At 37.2% G+C, this 15,710-nt stretch overlaps 1 protein-coding gene across 2 annotated transcripts; it reads right to left on the bottom strand.

The window, feature by feature from the left end:
• Positions 1-3,481: 3,481 nt before the first annotated feature.
• LOC581255 (Golgi to ER traffic protein 4 homolog) lies at positions 3,482-15,433 on the bottom strand. Of its 2 annotated transcripts, none has more exons than XM_030984002.1 (9): positions 14,804-15,433; positions 10,066-10,213; positions 9,526-9,604; positions 8,990-9,071; positions 7,986-8,132; positions 6,807-6,945; positions 6,230-6,370; positions 5,349-5,497; positions 3,482-4,674 (listed from the first exon to the last, which is right to left on the bottom strand). In XM_030984002.1, exons 2-9 carry the CDS (start codon positions 10,194-10,196, stop codon positions 4,568-4,570), a joined length of 975 nt encoding a protein of 324 aa, XP_030839862.1. In that variant the 5' UTR covers positions 10,197-10,213; positions 14,804-15,433; the 3' UTR covers positions 3,482-4,567. The 2 variants fall into 2 exon arrangements, with proteins under 2 accessions (XP_030839862.1, XP_030839861.1); XM_030984001.1 differs by having other exon boundaries at positions 10,066-10,209; positions 14,804-15,432.
• Between the last annotated feature and the right edge of the window lie 277 nt (positions 15,434-15,710).

Raw genomic sequence — 15,710 nt, 5'->3', positions numbered from 1 at the left:
ATTCATGACACATTTTGAAGGCACTAAAAAACATTGAAAATAACGTAAAGACGAGATGAAAGGACATATACATCGAGACAAATTATAATTTTTTTAATCAATTTGGGATCCGTTGATATAGTGCCTGACAGTCTCAAATCGAGTTTTCAAAGAGTGGATATTAAAGGTAACAAAGTTTTGAGGAAAAAAAAAAATTGAAAATTGGGTGGAAGCGACTCTTTACAATTTTTATATACTTGAATGCCCCGTAGATGTATTATAAGCACTAGAAAATTTGGCCCCTAAAACACTTCTGCTTTCGAGAAAAATTGAATAAAACAATTAGAATGGAATGATGACGCTGAAACACATGTATTACATTAAAGCATTAAAAACTGAGAAATAACAGCCAAAAGAGGGCGTGAAAAAAAAAAAGAAAAAAAAGATTCAAAAGTGAAGAAAAAATATCGGCCCAAAGAGGGTGACAAAAAAAAGTTTAAAAAAAAACTAGATGGAACTTCGACTGCGCGCAGTCGAAAATGATGCCTCCGTCATAGAGCAAGTTTACAAACCAAAAAGCAATTTCTCATATACATATATGACCCTTTGATCTTTGACCTCATGACCCTAAAATGTACTCAGTTCATTGGCTCTGCAAGATGTCCTGAGTTAAATAGTAATCCATCTGTCAGTTCTAATGAGAATGCCTTCACAAGCTATTTTTGCATACATAATGAGCCCATGACATTTGACCTTTGACCTCATGACCCAAGAATCTACTCAGTTCATTGGCTCTGCAAGATACATCCCATGATCTAAGTTTGGCAGGAATCCATCAATCTGTTCTAATGATAATGCGATCACAAGCTATTTTTTGCATACATAATGAGCCGCATGACCTTTGACCTTGACCAAGACCCCAAAATCTAATCAGTTCATCGGCTCTGCAAGTAACATACATGACCTAAGTTTGGCAGGAATCCATCAATCGGTTCTTGAGATAACGCGATCACGAGCTGTTTTTGCATACATAATGAGCCCATACCTGCCAACCTGAGACAAGAGAAATTAGGAGTAAATTTTTCTGGATGGACTACGAGGTCGCGAACCACCGAAGGATTGGGGTAGTAGCCCATAGATTGGGGGGGGGGGGTACACAGGGGGTGACTGCGTAACTAACGATCACGTTCGGGCTGCGCTGTGTACATCTTCTATGAGCGCGAGCGCGGATGTCGGCGTGATCTGGTTATCAGTGCTGTGTTATGCTTTAGTCTTATACATACATACATACATATTGGTATTTATTGAGCACCTTTACATGAACATACAAACATAATAGCTATATACTCTCCAAGTGCATTACACTCTAAAAAAAAAATTATTAAAAAAAAAAAAAAATAAAAAAAAAAAAATAATAAAAATTAAAAATTTTTTTTTTAAAAAAATCGGAGTTTTGAGGCATGCACTCGGAATTCGGAGTTGGTATGTAAAAAGCGGAGGAACTCCGCCTAAATCGGGGTGGTTGGCAGGTATGTGAGCCCTGTGACCTTTGACCTTTGACCTCGTGACCCCAAAATCTAATCAGTTCATCGGCTCTGCAAGATACATACATGACCAAAGTTTGGCAGGAATCCATCAATCGGTTCTTGAGATAACGCGATCACGAGCTGTTTTTGCATACATAATGAGCCCTGTGACCTTTGACCTTTGACCTCGTGACCCCAAAATCTAATCAGTTCATCGGCTCTGCAAGATACATACATGACCAAAGTTTGGCAGGTATCCATCAATCAGTTCTTCAGATAACGCGATCACGAGAACGGGACGTACGGACGGACGGACAACCCGAAAACATAATGCCTCCGGCTACTTCGTAACAGAGGCATAAAAATCTTTTCCGCCCGACTGACCCATGTTTTGGCACCTAAAGGGCAATACAACAAGTTTTTTAATTTTAGGCCTAAGGCTTACATTCAAAATCAAACTATAGGACAAGTCGATGGAATTATTGATAGATAATATTTATTTTGTAAATGATAAGGAAAACATGTTTATGGTAAAGAATTTTACATAGATCAAAGTATTACAAAAAATATGATAACTGACTGATCGCATAAAACATTGGCAAGGTAACAAAACTATATTACCCATTACCCCACCAAATCTTTATATTTATATCACCGTTATTACTGTTTGAGATTGCCTATCAACAAACGTATAACAATGAAATGTACTTGCCAAATTGTCCAAACATAACTGACATACAGTTTTGATAGGTGTGTTGTGCTCCCATTGAACAGGTATGTGTAAATTTGAGGAAAGTGCATGCACAATGAAATGACATCAACACAAAAGGACTATGGCGAGACGTACTTTGCCATCATCATAATTACAATATATCCAGTAGTATTAAGCTAAAGTATATGTTGAACAGGTATGAGCAACTTAATGGGGCATACTGCATTAGGCCTGTATTTTCACATAGTGAATAAATAATGCACATACTAATCCCTGAAGTACTTAGAATGTATGTGTTTAACAATAACGAGCAAAAATGTATGTAAAAGAAAACAAATTTCCAATAGTTTCTTAGATCCATTTAGCAAATCTACAATTGAAATGACTGAAACTTTCCACGAAGTCAATTTCTTAACAAAATACCTAATTAGGCGCCTTTCTTCTCACAATATTGTCGCAATTCCAAGTAAATTCTACCCCAAAGCCCCATTCCCCTCACATTAAACAGTGTATTAAAAGCTTAATCATAGGCCACTTGCATCAGCAGTTGTGATCAAACGCTACTAAAAAATCAAATATAATTCTCTTCAAATGAGATGGTCATCGACTGAAGATCAAAGTGTGAAGTGTGGAGTTTTTATGTAATCACAACTTTATCCTACAAGAGGCAACAGTATTAAAAATTATTATCTAAATAAGGCTTCTAAGTGGTACAATAGATCAGTGTATTTAATATCTTTAGTGCAGTAGCCGGATGACTGATCAATATTGTTTTTGTGTATTGCTCAGTCATCTAGGAACTTCAACTATCGATATAGATATCACTTGAAAACAAAGCCAATTTACTGAGGCAAGTCAAATTTTGTTATTTTGCTAGTCAACCTGATGAAGATAATAATAATAATATTGTATGGCTTTGTTTACGTGTGATACAAGAATAGATTGCTCTCGCCATGTCATAGCTCGAGGGATCTATTCTTGTATCACACTCAAAGCCATCCAATATTTTATTACTTTAATTTAATTTTTTGTTAAGCGCTTAGAAACTTTGTATTAAGCGCTATATAAATGTAATTTATTATTATTATTATTATTATAAATATCCCATTATTAACCTCCACCTTTTGTCTTTTCCAGCCACTATACTATATAATGTAAGAATATGTTCATAATCAGGATCTTTAACTTATAGTAAAGTACATTTCACTTCTCACTTCAAATATTAATAAATCTGGAATTACACCCTGTAATCATGTACACTGTATTTTCAGAGGTTCCATATAGCTTTCTATTCATGAAAATGAATATAGTAAACTTACATTTAGTATTGACAAATTATTTTTAGCATAAAGCATGTTACATGAGCATTGGGAAGATGTTATACATTGCTGCATTGTTTAGAATCGAGTCACTGTTCAACTCTACAGCTGCCAAACACATTAATAAACCATACACAAACATGTACAACTTCCAATTAAATCAATCTGAATTATCCAAACCAATGAAATAAAAACATAGCAATGCAGGCTTCCTCGAAAGCACGTACCAAAAACGAACTTCTTTACAAAGAGATTTCTTTTAATGCCACTACAAATGCTTAAAACCAATCAACATTAGGCTAAAGCATATTGAAAATGGAATTGTACCAGTACACGTAATTGTCAGCATTAAATAGGACAACTTATTATATCTGATGCAGAAACATTGCTAGAAGTTTGAATTAGGTGACCGATAACCACGGTCAAATAGCTGGAATTATTGTCACTATTTTGATTGATTTTCCTGGTATTAACATTCAGTGACTAAATCAGAAGAGGAACCCATTTCAACAATTCCTCAGTACGCGCCATATGTAACATTTCATATATGATGATGGGCTATTTGTGTACTCTTTAGAATGGTGAATCAATCCACATAACACAGGTACATTTTGTAACATGCACAAAGGTGTGCAATATTGAATGGAAGTCCAAGAATCAATGATAATTGAAAAAGAAAAATGAAATATCTTGTAATCAGTTTACACACTTCAATATTAGAAAGAGAGAGAGAAAGGGAGAAAGGGAGAGGAAAAGAGAGATAGATAGGAAGAGATAGAAGAGAAAGGGACAGAGAGAGAGGGAAAGGGAGAGAGAGAATGGGAGAAGAGTGACAGAGGGAAAGAGCGATAAATAGATAGAGAGAGGAAGATTGGGAGAGCAAAAGGGGGAGAGAGAAAGAGAGGATAAAGAGAGAGGGAAAGAAAGAGAAATGAAGAGGTAAAAGAACATCAAATTCAAGGTAAAAAAAGAAACAAAGAATATAACTCTTATTATTATTGTCTTGTATTCATTTACTAATAAACCTAATTTTAATCCAAGTCCTCGACCATGAAGGCAGGAGGAGATGCAGCTAGACCCTCATCATCATCGTCATCATCACCGCCTTCGCCACCAAACAGATTTGAAATAAGGTTACCTGCATAAATGGAAACAAAGATGTATTCTTGTATTTAATGTTTCCTATTAAAATATTTTTATTATCAAGAATTTCAAGGATATGTATACCGGTAAGCTTACACAGATACAGTCAAACCTGTCCATAGCAAATGCCCAAGGGAAACACAAAAAATGGTCTTTGTAGACAGGTTCCTTTAGTACATGTTTCAATGAGAAACCATTTTCAAGGGAAACATGACATGTGGTCTTTGAAGACAGGTCGTCACTAAAGCAGGTTTGATTGTTTAAAGATTTATGCATCACTAAGAACCATCTCATGAAAAAAAAAATTCTTCCAAACTTATGATTTTAAGATATTTAATGTTGATTATTAAAATAAGGAAAAGATTTGTTGGACCACAAAGATAGAGCAGGAGGTATTTATCATGGCTATCTGAGTACATCTGATTGTGGGTTGGTTTTAGACCATCCTGATGCACTAATAACATGGAGAGTGTCTAAGCCGCCGAAGATGGTGTTAACAACAAATACATACGCCCAGTTTTTTTTTCCGCCGGGTTTCCTTATTTGCAGATCACACCACCTTCGGCTGGTAGTGAGTAAGTAGGAGGAGATTGCAATGTGTTAGTGGAGATTGTTCAAATTAAATTGGCCAGATACTGTCTGGACTAGGGTTAACGGTGGACTACTGACCTATAAAACCTTGTCTACCGGTAGGCATTGGAGGAGGTAATCCAAAGAAGACCTGGCCTATCTTATCAAGGTACGCTGCATACGTTGGATCCCGCTGCAGAGACGGCTGGTACTTCTCACAAAGCACGGTGAAGGCAGTTAACTTCTGACTGCAGAGACAAGGAGAGGGAGAGGAAAGGAAAGGAGAGAGAGACAAAGAGAGAGAGAGAGAGAGAGAATGAAAGAGAGAAATAAAGAGAAATATGTTCAAGTAAGTGCCAAATTATCATAACAAGGCCCTGTATAACGTGTCACATATACCCCTTAGGCAGATATTAGTCTAACGGTCCGCTCTCTATTGCTGCTCAAACAATGACCCAGGGTTCAATCTTGCTTTGGAGCTTTTATAAAGGTCATTTTATTTTCCACAACAATAAAAGTACAAAAGTGTACAAATAAATAAAAAGCCTATGAGGCAAATAATTGTGACAAATCAAAATACAAAAGACAATTCGTCAAACAAATAACAAAGGCAATGGCGATTTAAGAAATGGAAACGAATTGAAACCTAATGGAAAAAAGTAAACACATATTGGGGATAATGTCAAAGGTAGGTCCCAAAATGTAAATAATCATATACAACTGGTAAATGTCTTTAAAAACCCAATAACACTCAAATACGCCTTTTACACCTAACAATTTTCAAGAATTTACAAATATTAAAATTTACAAAAAAATCATTTGTCGAATTTCCATTTCAATTCAACGTTTCATTGTTAAATTGAGAAGAAGAATCTAAGAATTCCTGGTCCAAACATATGATAGACTGTTGAAATCCTGGGCTGAGATTTGTCATTCAAAGGTTAAATACAGAAGAGAATTCATCACTCCATCTGACTTACGTTTTGATTGCCAGGAGTAAGAGCCACATGAAGTTAAGGAGAGGTAAGATAAAGGGAGGTCCAGCCTTAATTGCAGGATGATTCTCAGTGTAGACTTGTAATGTGAGTGATGCTGTCGTCTTATTCCTTAGGCACAGGTATCTAGGAATATATGAGAAGGCAGAACATGATAAGAATAATCCGAAATATTATAGCAAACAATTATGTCTGTTCATGCTTTATAGCTTTATTATTACCCTGGTAATGTGAATACAGCTTACCCACACAAAAAAAAAACAATCATACAGTAATTAAGTATTTACCTGTCTATCTTTTTATTCATTCATTTTTATTTATTTTTCTATTTTTTCAACTTTTTTTTTTTAAAGGGGGGGGGGGGGGGGGCCACTTTTTCCGTAGAAAATATATCTTGCTCATGTTAACATTTCAATGACGTTAACAAATGTTTTCACTTTATGGACAGTGGATAAATGTGCGTCAACATTACCAATAATAGTAAAATCTCTATGCACTTAGAAAAAAGATATAACACAAAAGATTCCAATACCAATTCCATCCATAATTCATCTGAACTTACTGAAGTACTGCTTGAGCTACAAACATATCGGCCTCACTTCCATATCCTTTACTGAGCTGATATTCCACAAGCATTAAGGCACAGCCCTTGCCGTCCGTAGATCGCAAGAAGTGATAACGAGCTTCAAAATAGTTCTTCTCTGAAAGAGACAGTGGAGAGATGAAAGACGATTATATTACATATGATCTATTAAGTTGTCTAGTGTGAGCTGGAGGGATGATCTATATTTTGGATATTTTGGTTAGTATATATTCTTATTAAGACTTATAGTGGTGTCGTATAATGCCATGAATATATATGGTTGAAAAAATATATACGAAAAGGCAATGAACTGGATTTGTGTTTCATGCTATTACATGTACATTTTTTTTACAGTGAAATAAGGATCAAGAAGCACATGAAAATCACATCAGTTACAAGCCTTATTTACAAGTGTTGAAATATCCAAATTCTACTCTTTCACCAAAAATATCCAATGTAATTGATTAAAGAAGGGGAATCATATCTCGCATATCCCTAGAAGGTAATAGAATATTTGTAAAGCGCTTAGAGACATTTGTATTAAGCGCTATATAAAAATTAAATATTATTATTATTATTATTAATTTGAGAATTAGGATGATAAAGATGATTTAGTAAATGGCAAATCGATAACAATGTCTGTTTTCAAGCAAGATAGTTTTTGCATATTGCAAACATTCATTGATGTGATTTGATTATTCAAAGGCATAATTTTTTGCAAATCTTGGCCTCACCTTATATACAAACGTGATTAATTGCAACTTATTTGCGAATTATATCAATCGCAACTATGTACATAAGAGAAAGGAGACTGCAAACCTGCGATTGATAAGAGGACATGAGATTGATTTGGATCAATCGCAAATCTTGATAAGACAGGGCCTTGGACAACTCTTGAAATCTGTCAAAGTTTCTTGCTTGCATAAGTTTCAACTCTTATAGCAATTCTATTATAACATCGCATCCCTCTCAATGATTTGATTTCCTTTTCATCTTAGATTTAATTTTAATTACATGTAGAAATATTATCTGTTGGGCTTTTTTGTGTAACCTACATATTCATTTTTGTCACGCCTTGATCGAAAGTTTCCGATACGTGTTATAAATTCATATTATTATTATTATTATTATCATTGATATTACTATACAGGTACTTACCCTGCCACAGCATGTTGGCAAACTCTTTGTGGAGTTCTGGATCACCTTTTTTATTATCCTTCTGAGACCACTTAATGGCTGCCACGATGAACTTCCCTCTCTCCGGAGCCTCTGGAAGTAAATACTTTCCCAAGCTACCAATTCTTGCTACGAAACGGAAGAAAAACAGCAAACATGTATCAATCCGATATGATTATTTAGGTCTAGCAACCGACCTTTAATGACACTATCCTAAAAGAGGTGACTCATCCGTACTGGGATCTTTCTGAGTCAGTTGGTAGGTAAAGTAATTCAGTTAAAAGTGATCTTGTGAACTATTGATAGTATTTGTTTGTTACTTAAACTATTCTGAAAGAAAAATTAAATAGATAAATTGATAATTATTCTGTGGATCGCCTAATCACTACATATTTGATAAAATGATTACACCCTGCTGAAATACCAAATGGTGAAAAGGATGAAATTCACAGATTTGAGTTCATGGAACTAAACAAACTTAAAGCAACAAATTTTGTTCAAAGTCATACACTATATCTGGTCAAAATCTAAATATAAGGGCACTAAAGCTCTGGCTTGTTGCCCATGGCACCTGGGCCCTTTTTCATTAAACTTGTTATCAATAACAAGTTACAATTTCTGTTACAAGCAACTGAAATTATGGCATTTGATTGGCTGAGAGCAAATTTGTCATAGAAATTTAGCATTAGTTATTGATAACAAGTTTTATGACACCGGACCCCGGACGGGTTACTCCATACTGGCCCAGACGTACATTACACAACAGAAAAGGACACAGTGACAGAAGGAGGTAAGGGAGGAAGGGAAGGAGAGAGAGGGAGAGGAGGAAAGAGAGAGAGGAGAAAGAGAGAGAGAGGAGAAAGAGAGAGAGAGGAGAAAGAGAGAGAGACAGGAGAAAAGAGAGAGAGAGGGAGAGGAGAAAAGAGAGAGAGAGGGAGAGGAGAAAAGAGAGAGAGAGAGACAGGAGAAAAAATAGAGAGACTTACAAATATTTTCTTTTGAGATGGGTGCTTCTGCGCTCTCTAAGGCCTCTATCAACAGAAGACTAAGATCAGCTCCACTCATGTGCTGGAGAGATGAAAAATGAGTAAATAAATGATGTTCTATATTATCAGCTTCACAGACACAACCTTCCACATTATGACTTTGTTAAGGAGGGGGGGGGGGGGGTCGAATCCATGTTGACCTTAAACTGCACACTACTGATAACAAAATTGTTACCTTTATCCATTTTGAAATGACATATTTCTGTAATTTGAATCATAAAATCGTATTTGTGAGATTTCCATCGCTGAGCAGAATAACCATAACACGAAATATGTGTCATTGACAGATAAAAAGAAAGGAAGAAAAATCTTTGGAAAGGCAAATTATCAAGTGCAGGTTTTTCCAGGAGTCGTGTTCTAACCAATATTAAGCAATACAAATAAATTAGGGAAATTCATTTTTCAACATTCTTAAATCTTTTAAGGAAAAGGTATAAATTACTTTATAATGAATGCATGAAATAGTTTTCCTTTACCTGATTGTGTTGTAATAGAAGAGATGCTCCTGAGTAAAGCATTTCTATGGCTTCTGCATGCTTCTTCTGTGTCATGTATCTGAGAATCAAAGATTACAGGATACAGTTGTTGGTAAAAACACAAAATTTACCAGAAACTTGTGTATTGTAGTTAAAATATTAGAAATTAAATAAAGATATAAGCCAGTTAATGGTTTCAAGACCTTTAAAATATATTTTTTTTAAACTATGTAAAAGTTATTACAAACCCCCAAAACAACAACCAAAAACACAAAGCAATACAAACATGCCGCAGCAAAATAAAGACACTGCTTTGAACAGAACTCTAGTGCAATTTAAACATGACCCTGGGCTAAACCTTGTCTTTAAAAGTTTTCCTTAGTTAAAACTGATCTTAGATTCAGGGTCAGGTTTAATTGTATTAGTAGAAATACTAGAATATGGACCATAATGTGTAATGGTAACAGTGTATATCGTGGAGATATTGCCAAGTTTTCAAAGCCCCACATACAAGAGGTTCTTCCATGAATGGGTGTTTACCTGAAGTAGAGAGTCCTGTACATCTGATGAGCTTCGTAGTAATCTCCAGCTTCTATGCTCTTCTTGAGCTTCCCCAGGACTCTACTCGACCCACCTCGATCACTCTTCTTGGCAGGAGCTTTAGCTGCCATTCTCGTTCCTCACCTACCCTTCAAGTAGAAACAAGAGATACTCTGCTAATTTTTGGTTTAACAATTAGAGAGAGTAGTAGTGGTTATTTTACCTGAGTGCTAAGAAAGCATAAATGCTTGTTAGTTAGCAACCAGAGGACCGCCGAGTTTTGGTCCTCTCCGAGACCGAGGGACCTGGTAGTGAGGATTAATGCCTTACCAAAGGGCACTAGCGCATCACCTGGGTTTCGAACCCGGGTTGCTGGATTACAAGACCACTGCTCTACCAAATGAGCAAATTTACAAATAAATTTTGGTGCTTTCAACATTTCATGAATCTGTCAAAAGGTATTATTATGACAATATGATATTGTTCAGTTCAATTTCTGCAAAAAATTACATTCTAACAAAAATGTTCTTTGTAGTCATCATTTCAAGCATCTTTTCACAAAAAATGACGATATAAAAAGTGGCTAATGTTTATGGTAGGTATATCTACTAGATGTACACCACATATTTTGTAAGATCACACTGCCAAGGGGACAGCTTCATCTACTTTAGAAGGCTACTCAACCTTAATTTTGTTCACCACAAATCACAATTCATTAACAAATATTAAAATTAAACTTGTAAGGAATCAAAACGCATGTGAATCAATTACACACTCAATTACATGAAAACTCTGAGAAACCTAAAAAGTAAATCATCCTTAAAACATAAATTGTCACCAGAATGTGATAAAGGCGGGAACATTCTTAACGTCTGTGGTGCTTACGATACCCAGTGATAAAATTTGCTAGAAATAAACAAATTTGTAATAGTTTTTGTGTTATAAAGTATACTACAAGCCTGTAGTAGCAATACTTGCAGACATTCAAAAGGTGCGTTGACACATATCACATGATAGGAAGAAGTCTTTGGCTGTGTCAGGTGACCCCCCCCCCCCCCCCCAATTTGTCTTTCATGTAAATATATACATGACACAGATCTACCATATTCTGTATGGGCTGTATTGCTAGTACTAGTAGTCCAGATTCTGTCTGTTTTTATATATTTTGTGATTCTTTGATTACACGCTTCCCTCACACAGCGCGGCATCTCCACTCATCACGCGATGCTCCAAAACAACCGTCGAAAAGGGGTAGAGAATAATAGGCAAGGACTGTCTTGGGTTCAGCGTTGCATTGAGAGTGTGTTATTTTCTCAGCTGAGAAATGGGCGCGCGACACGGAAACAAGTCCAGGCTGTGGACATGGACAATGCTGCTAGATGCGTTATTAAATTTCTTGGGCTTGCATACCATGTGCAGTATGAATCATAATCATTTATGAATCATCATGGTGCTCAACATGTTTCAATCAAAATATGATTTTTACCAGCAAAATATTCATATCAGTTTTGAAGTATTGATAATATAGACATTATATCGCTCGTACATGTACATACAGAAAATCATTGTTGAAACAAATTTTATTTTTAAATCATAACACCATCCAAGCTTAAATCAATTAAGTCAATAAGTGTACAAATCATATTTATTGATGTGTAGCGGCTCTTACATTCGCCCTACTTACATTCGCCCTACTTTCACCGTACATTCATGTCTCCTGTATTTTTCCATCACGGTACTTATTTATATTCATTATTCGGACCACGTGTGTTCATTCCTCCAATCGAGCATCGTGGTTCCGCGCATCGTTCCCCCGCGTATTTTCAACACCACGAGGTTTTTCTTCACTCCCGCTTTTACCTTGGTCGAGTCAAGACGTCTCCATAATTTCCTCTCCAGGCTTTATTCTTCTGTGCCTGTCGTTTCTTCTACGGCACGTCTACTCTTTCCCTGCCGTGTTCATCGGGCTGCAGTCTCCCAGTGGAACGTTATAGTCAGCACCGACATGGCGCCTGACTCTCCGCTGGGAGCTGCCAGTTTCTTCGTTCCGGTAGCTCTTTCCACTCACGAGCTCATCATTTCACCGCAGCTCATCTAAACATTTCTTCATCAAAGTCCGGCGCATCAAACGAGCAACTATTACTACTCAGCACCAGTGCCGGCTTTGCATGTCTACGTTTCTACTCTTCGCCTCCGACATCGAACGACCCACTGTTCCGTCGTCGAGCGCCACATCTCGTCTCTTCTCTTCTCGCCTGAGAGCTTCTTCACTATCTTCATCACGGACGTCAGCGTCGAGATTCTTCACGGCTCTTCAGCCACGACAATGAAGCTGCATCTCCGCCTTCAAGCCTCCGCACATCATCGCGTGAGCCCCTTCCTTCGTTCTTCTCAACTCTCTTCATTTTCATTGGACTTTCGACGCCATTTCTATTCTGTCGTAAGCTCTATTCATTCAATGTCATTATGTACATCGCATTTATTCATGTTCATTCTCATCCTTAATCATTATGTAATCTTCGTGCAATATTCACATTTTCAAGTCTGCTATATTTGCTTGACTGCACTTTGCAAGTGCATTGTCAGCTTTGTTCAGTACCCAATAAATTAACGAAAAGGGAATACTTTCTTTCATGTATTTTATTGTCAGTGCAACCTTGCTTCCTCGTAGCTAAAATAAAAATAAGAGTTATGTTGTGTGACGAGTGAACACGCTTTCAAATATCCATTCACAATACCTCACACTCATATCTCTAAAGTGGTGACCCCGACGTGATCTCCGCCTTCAAGCCTCCGCACATCATCGCGTGAGCCCCTTCCTTCGTTCTTCTCAACTCTCTTCATCTTCATTGGACTTTCGACGCCATTTCATATTGTCGTAAGCTCCATTTATGTCATTACATTCATTCGATAATGCCCATTTACCTTTTTATGTCATGATGTAGGCCTAGTACGTTCACCAATCATATCTCTAAAGTGGTGACCCCTCGTTTACTTTGAAGCTTGGTTGTACGATTTTATTATTCCCAGACTTTTTGGACTTAGCAATGTTTTATCAAATGTATTCATTCTGGATTATGTATCGAATGTTTTTATGCTCTTGCATTTATACACGTTTATTCGATGCATACCATGTCAATACTCACTGTTCAATTTTTGGCAACTAAACAGCCGTTCGCATACCATGCTTGTTGTTTACATTTTTTCAACATGCCATGCTTGTACATTTCTTAGGCAGTTGTAAATTACTGCATACACTATATTATACAATACATGCACTTTTACATTTTTATCAGCCATTGATTCTTGTGACATTTTGTACTTTGCTCATTTATATCTTTGTCGCCTTTTCTCTGTGTATTGCATACACAGCTTCAACTCTGGCAGGGGAGTAAAGTAGCGGCTCTTACATTCGCCCTACTTACATTCGCCCTACTTTCACCGTACATTCATGTCTCCTGTATTTTTCCATCACGGTACTTATTTATATTCATTATTCGGACCACGTGTGTTCATTCCTCCAATCGAGCATCGTGGTTCCGCGCATCGTTCCCCCGCGTATTTTCAACACCACGAGGTTTTTCTTCACTCCCGCTTTTACCTTGGTCGAGTCAAGACGTCTCCATAATTTCCTCTCCAGGCTTTATTCTTCTGTGCCTGTCGTTTCTTCTACGGCACGTCTACTCTTTCCCTGCCGTGTTCATCGGGCTGCAGTCTCCCAGTGGAACGTTATAGTCAGCACCGACATGGCGCCTGACTCTCCGCTGGGAGCTGCCAGTTTCTTCGTTCCGGTAGCTCTTTCCACTCACGAGCTCATCATTTCACCGCAGCTCATCTAAACATTTCTTCATCAAAGTCCGGCGCATCAAACGAGCAACTATTACTACTCAGCACCAGTGCCGGCTTTGCATGTCTACGTTTCTACTCTTCGCCTCCGACATCGAACGACCCACTGTTCCGTCGTCGAGCGCCACATCTCGTCTCTTCTCTTCTCGCCTGAGAGCTTCTTCACTATCTTCATCACGGACGTCAGCGTCGAGATTCTTCACGGCTCTTCAGCCACGACAATGAAGCTGCATCTCCGCCTTCAAGCCTCCGCACATCATCGCGTGAGCCCCTTCCTTCGTTCTTTTCAACTCTCTTCATTTTCATTGGACTTTCAACGCCATTTCTATTCTGTCGTAAGCTCTATTCATTCAATGTCATTATGTACATCGCATTTATTCATGTTCATTCTCATCCTTAATCATTATGTAATCTTCGTGCAATATTCACATTTTCAAGTCTGCTATATTTGCTTGACTGCACTTTGCAAGTGCATTGTCAGCTTTGTTCAGTACCCAATAAATTAACGAAAAGGGAATACTTTCTTTCATGTATTTTATTGTCAGTGCAACCTTGCTTCCTCGTAGCTAAAATAAAAATAAGAGTTATGTTGTGTGACGAGTGAACACGCTTTCAAATATCCATTCACAATACCTCACACTCATATCTCTAAAGATGCATGCATGAATGAATGAAGGTTGAAACCCTGGCCTGGTACTGGTCTGATGGCTGTGTATGTAGACCTAAATCAATCAATGTCTAAAAGTTAGAATTAGAAATAGAATGTGGGCCCCTGGGCCAAGAATATGGGCACATAGGTCTACAGCAATATAATAATTAGAAAAAGTACAGATAATCAAGACTAAGTAGACCTAAGCAGTAATTTAGGCTAAAGTAATAGTGGTCACCTCACCTCGGCTCAATGATGCAAGTTTGAATCTGAACTGGTGTGGTGGTGGTGTGGCAGTCTGTGAGTGAGTGACTGCACTGAGTCACTGTGTAAGTGTGTTGGCCACCGGTGAATTTAAATTACGTTGCTCGAACGGGAAAAGTTGACGTGCCGATTTTGAGATCAAACAGGACGAAAAACGATATTGCCGACGAAAATTGCAGCTGAATTATATGAACTAACGCGTTTTGTCTTTACAAGAGTAAAGCAGATCGAACATAGCATTCTTGCCTCGGTCTCGGATCATGTAATGCAATAGGTACGCGTATACCGGTATACCGCATACACAGTCAAATCATAGACTCATCGAGAACATGTACTGTAAATGCAACGACCAATAGACTTGATGACAAGACGTTTAGCTACACAATATCTCGCAGTTCATATGATCATGGAATAAGACGACTGGTTTTAAGTTTACGGCTTAAGGGAATTTCCCAATCTTCTCTGTCTTGAAATCTCCTCCCAAGAAATGGGTGCTCAAATAAATCATGTGTTGGTCACGCGTATCACTTGGCGCTGCTTCTAGCTAGCTTCTTTGCATTAACTTTCTTCTCAATTATTTTGGATTGAGTGTCATGGCAATCAATTGCTGGGTTCGCATGGGTATATGGGGTACATATATGCAGTTATGTCATGCAAAATGAAAACGAAATATAAACCTAGAGCTATGTTTAAACTCTTTTTCATTTAAAGAAAAAATACTAGATCTATAGTACACAAAAGCTTTTCTTCCCTAAATACATGTACTGTATGTATATAAATTTAAAGAAAAAATACTAGATCTATAGTACACAAAAGCTTTTCTTCCCTAAATACATGTACTGTATGTATATAAATATGTATCAATTACCTTTATACATATAAATGT

Source organism: Strongylocentrotus purpuratus, unplaced genomic scaffold (genome assembly GCF_000002235.5).
Source record: "Strongylocentrotus purpuratus isolate Spur 01 unplaced genomic scaffold, Spur_5.0 spur5_scaffold_14, whole genome shotgun sequence".
Classification (NCBI taxonomy): domain Eukaryota; kingdom Metazoa; phylum Echinodermata; class Echinoidea; order Camarodonta; family Strongylocentrotidae; genus Strongylocentrotus; species Strongylocentrotus purpuratus.
The sequence above is the reverse complement of the archived record's forward strand: the minus strand, read 5'-3'. Positions and strand labels throughout refer to the sequence as shown.

Bases quoted from the DNA above. Each gene is read 5' to 3' on its own strand.
- LOC581255 (XM_030984002.1), bottom strand. From the start codon at position 10,196: ATGGCAGCTAAAGCTCCTGCCAAGAAGAGTGATCGAGGTGGGTCGAGT. The intron at 9,605-10,065 runs GTAAACACCCAT...TTTGATTCTCAG, and splicing joins TACAGGACTCTCTACTTCAG to ATACATGACACAGAAGAAGC. The intron at 6,946-7,985 runs GTAAGTACCTGT...TGTCTCTTTCAG, and splicing joins TGCCAACATGCTGTGGCAGG to AGAAGAACTATTTTGAAGCT.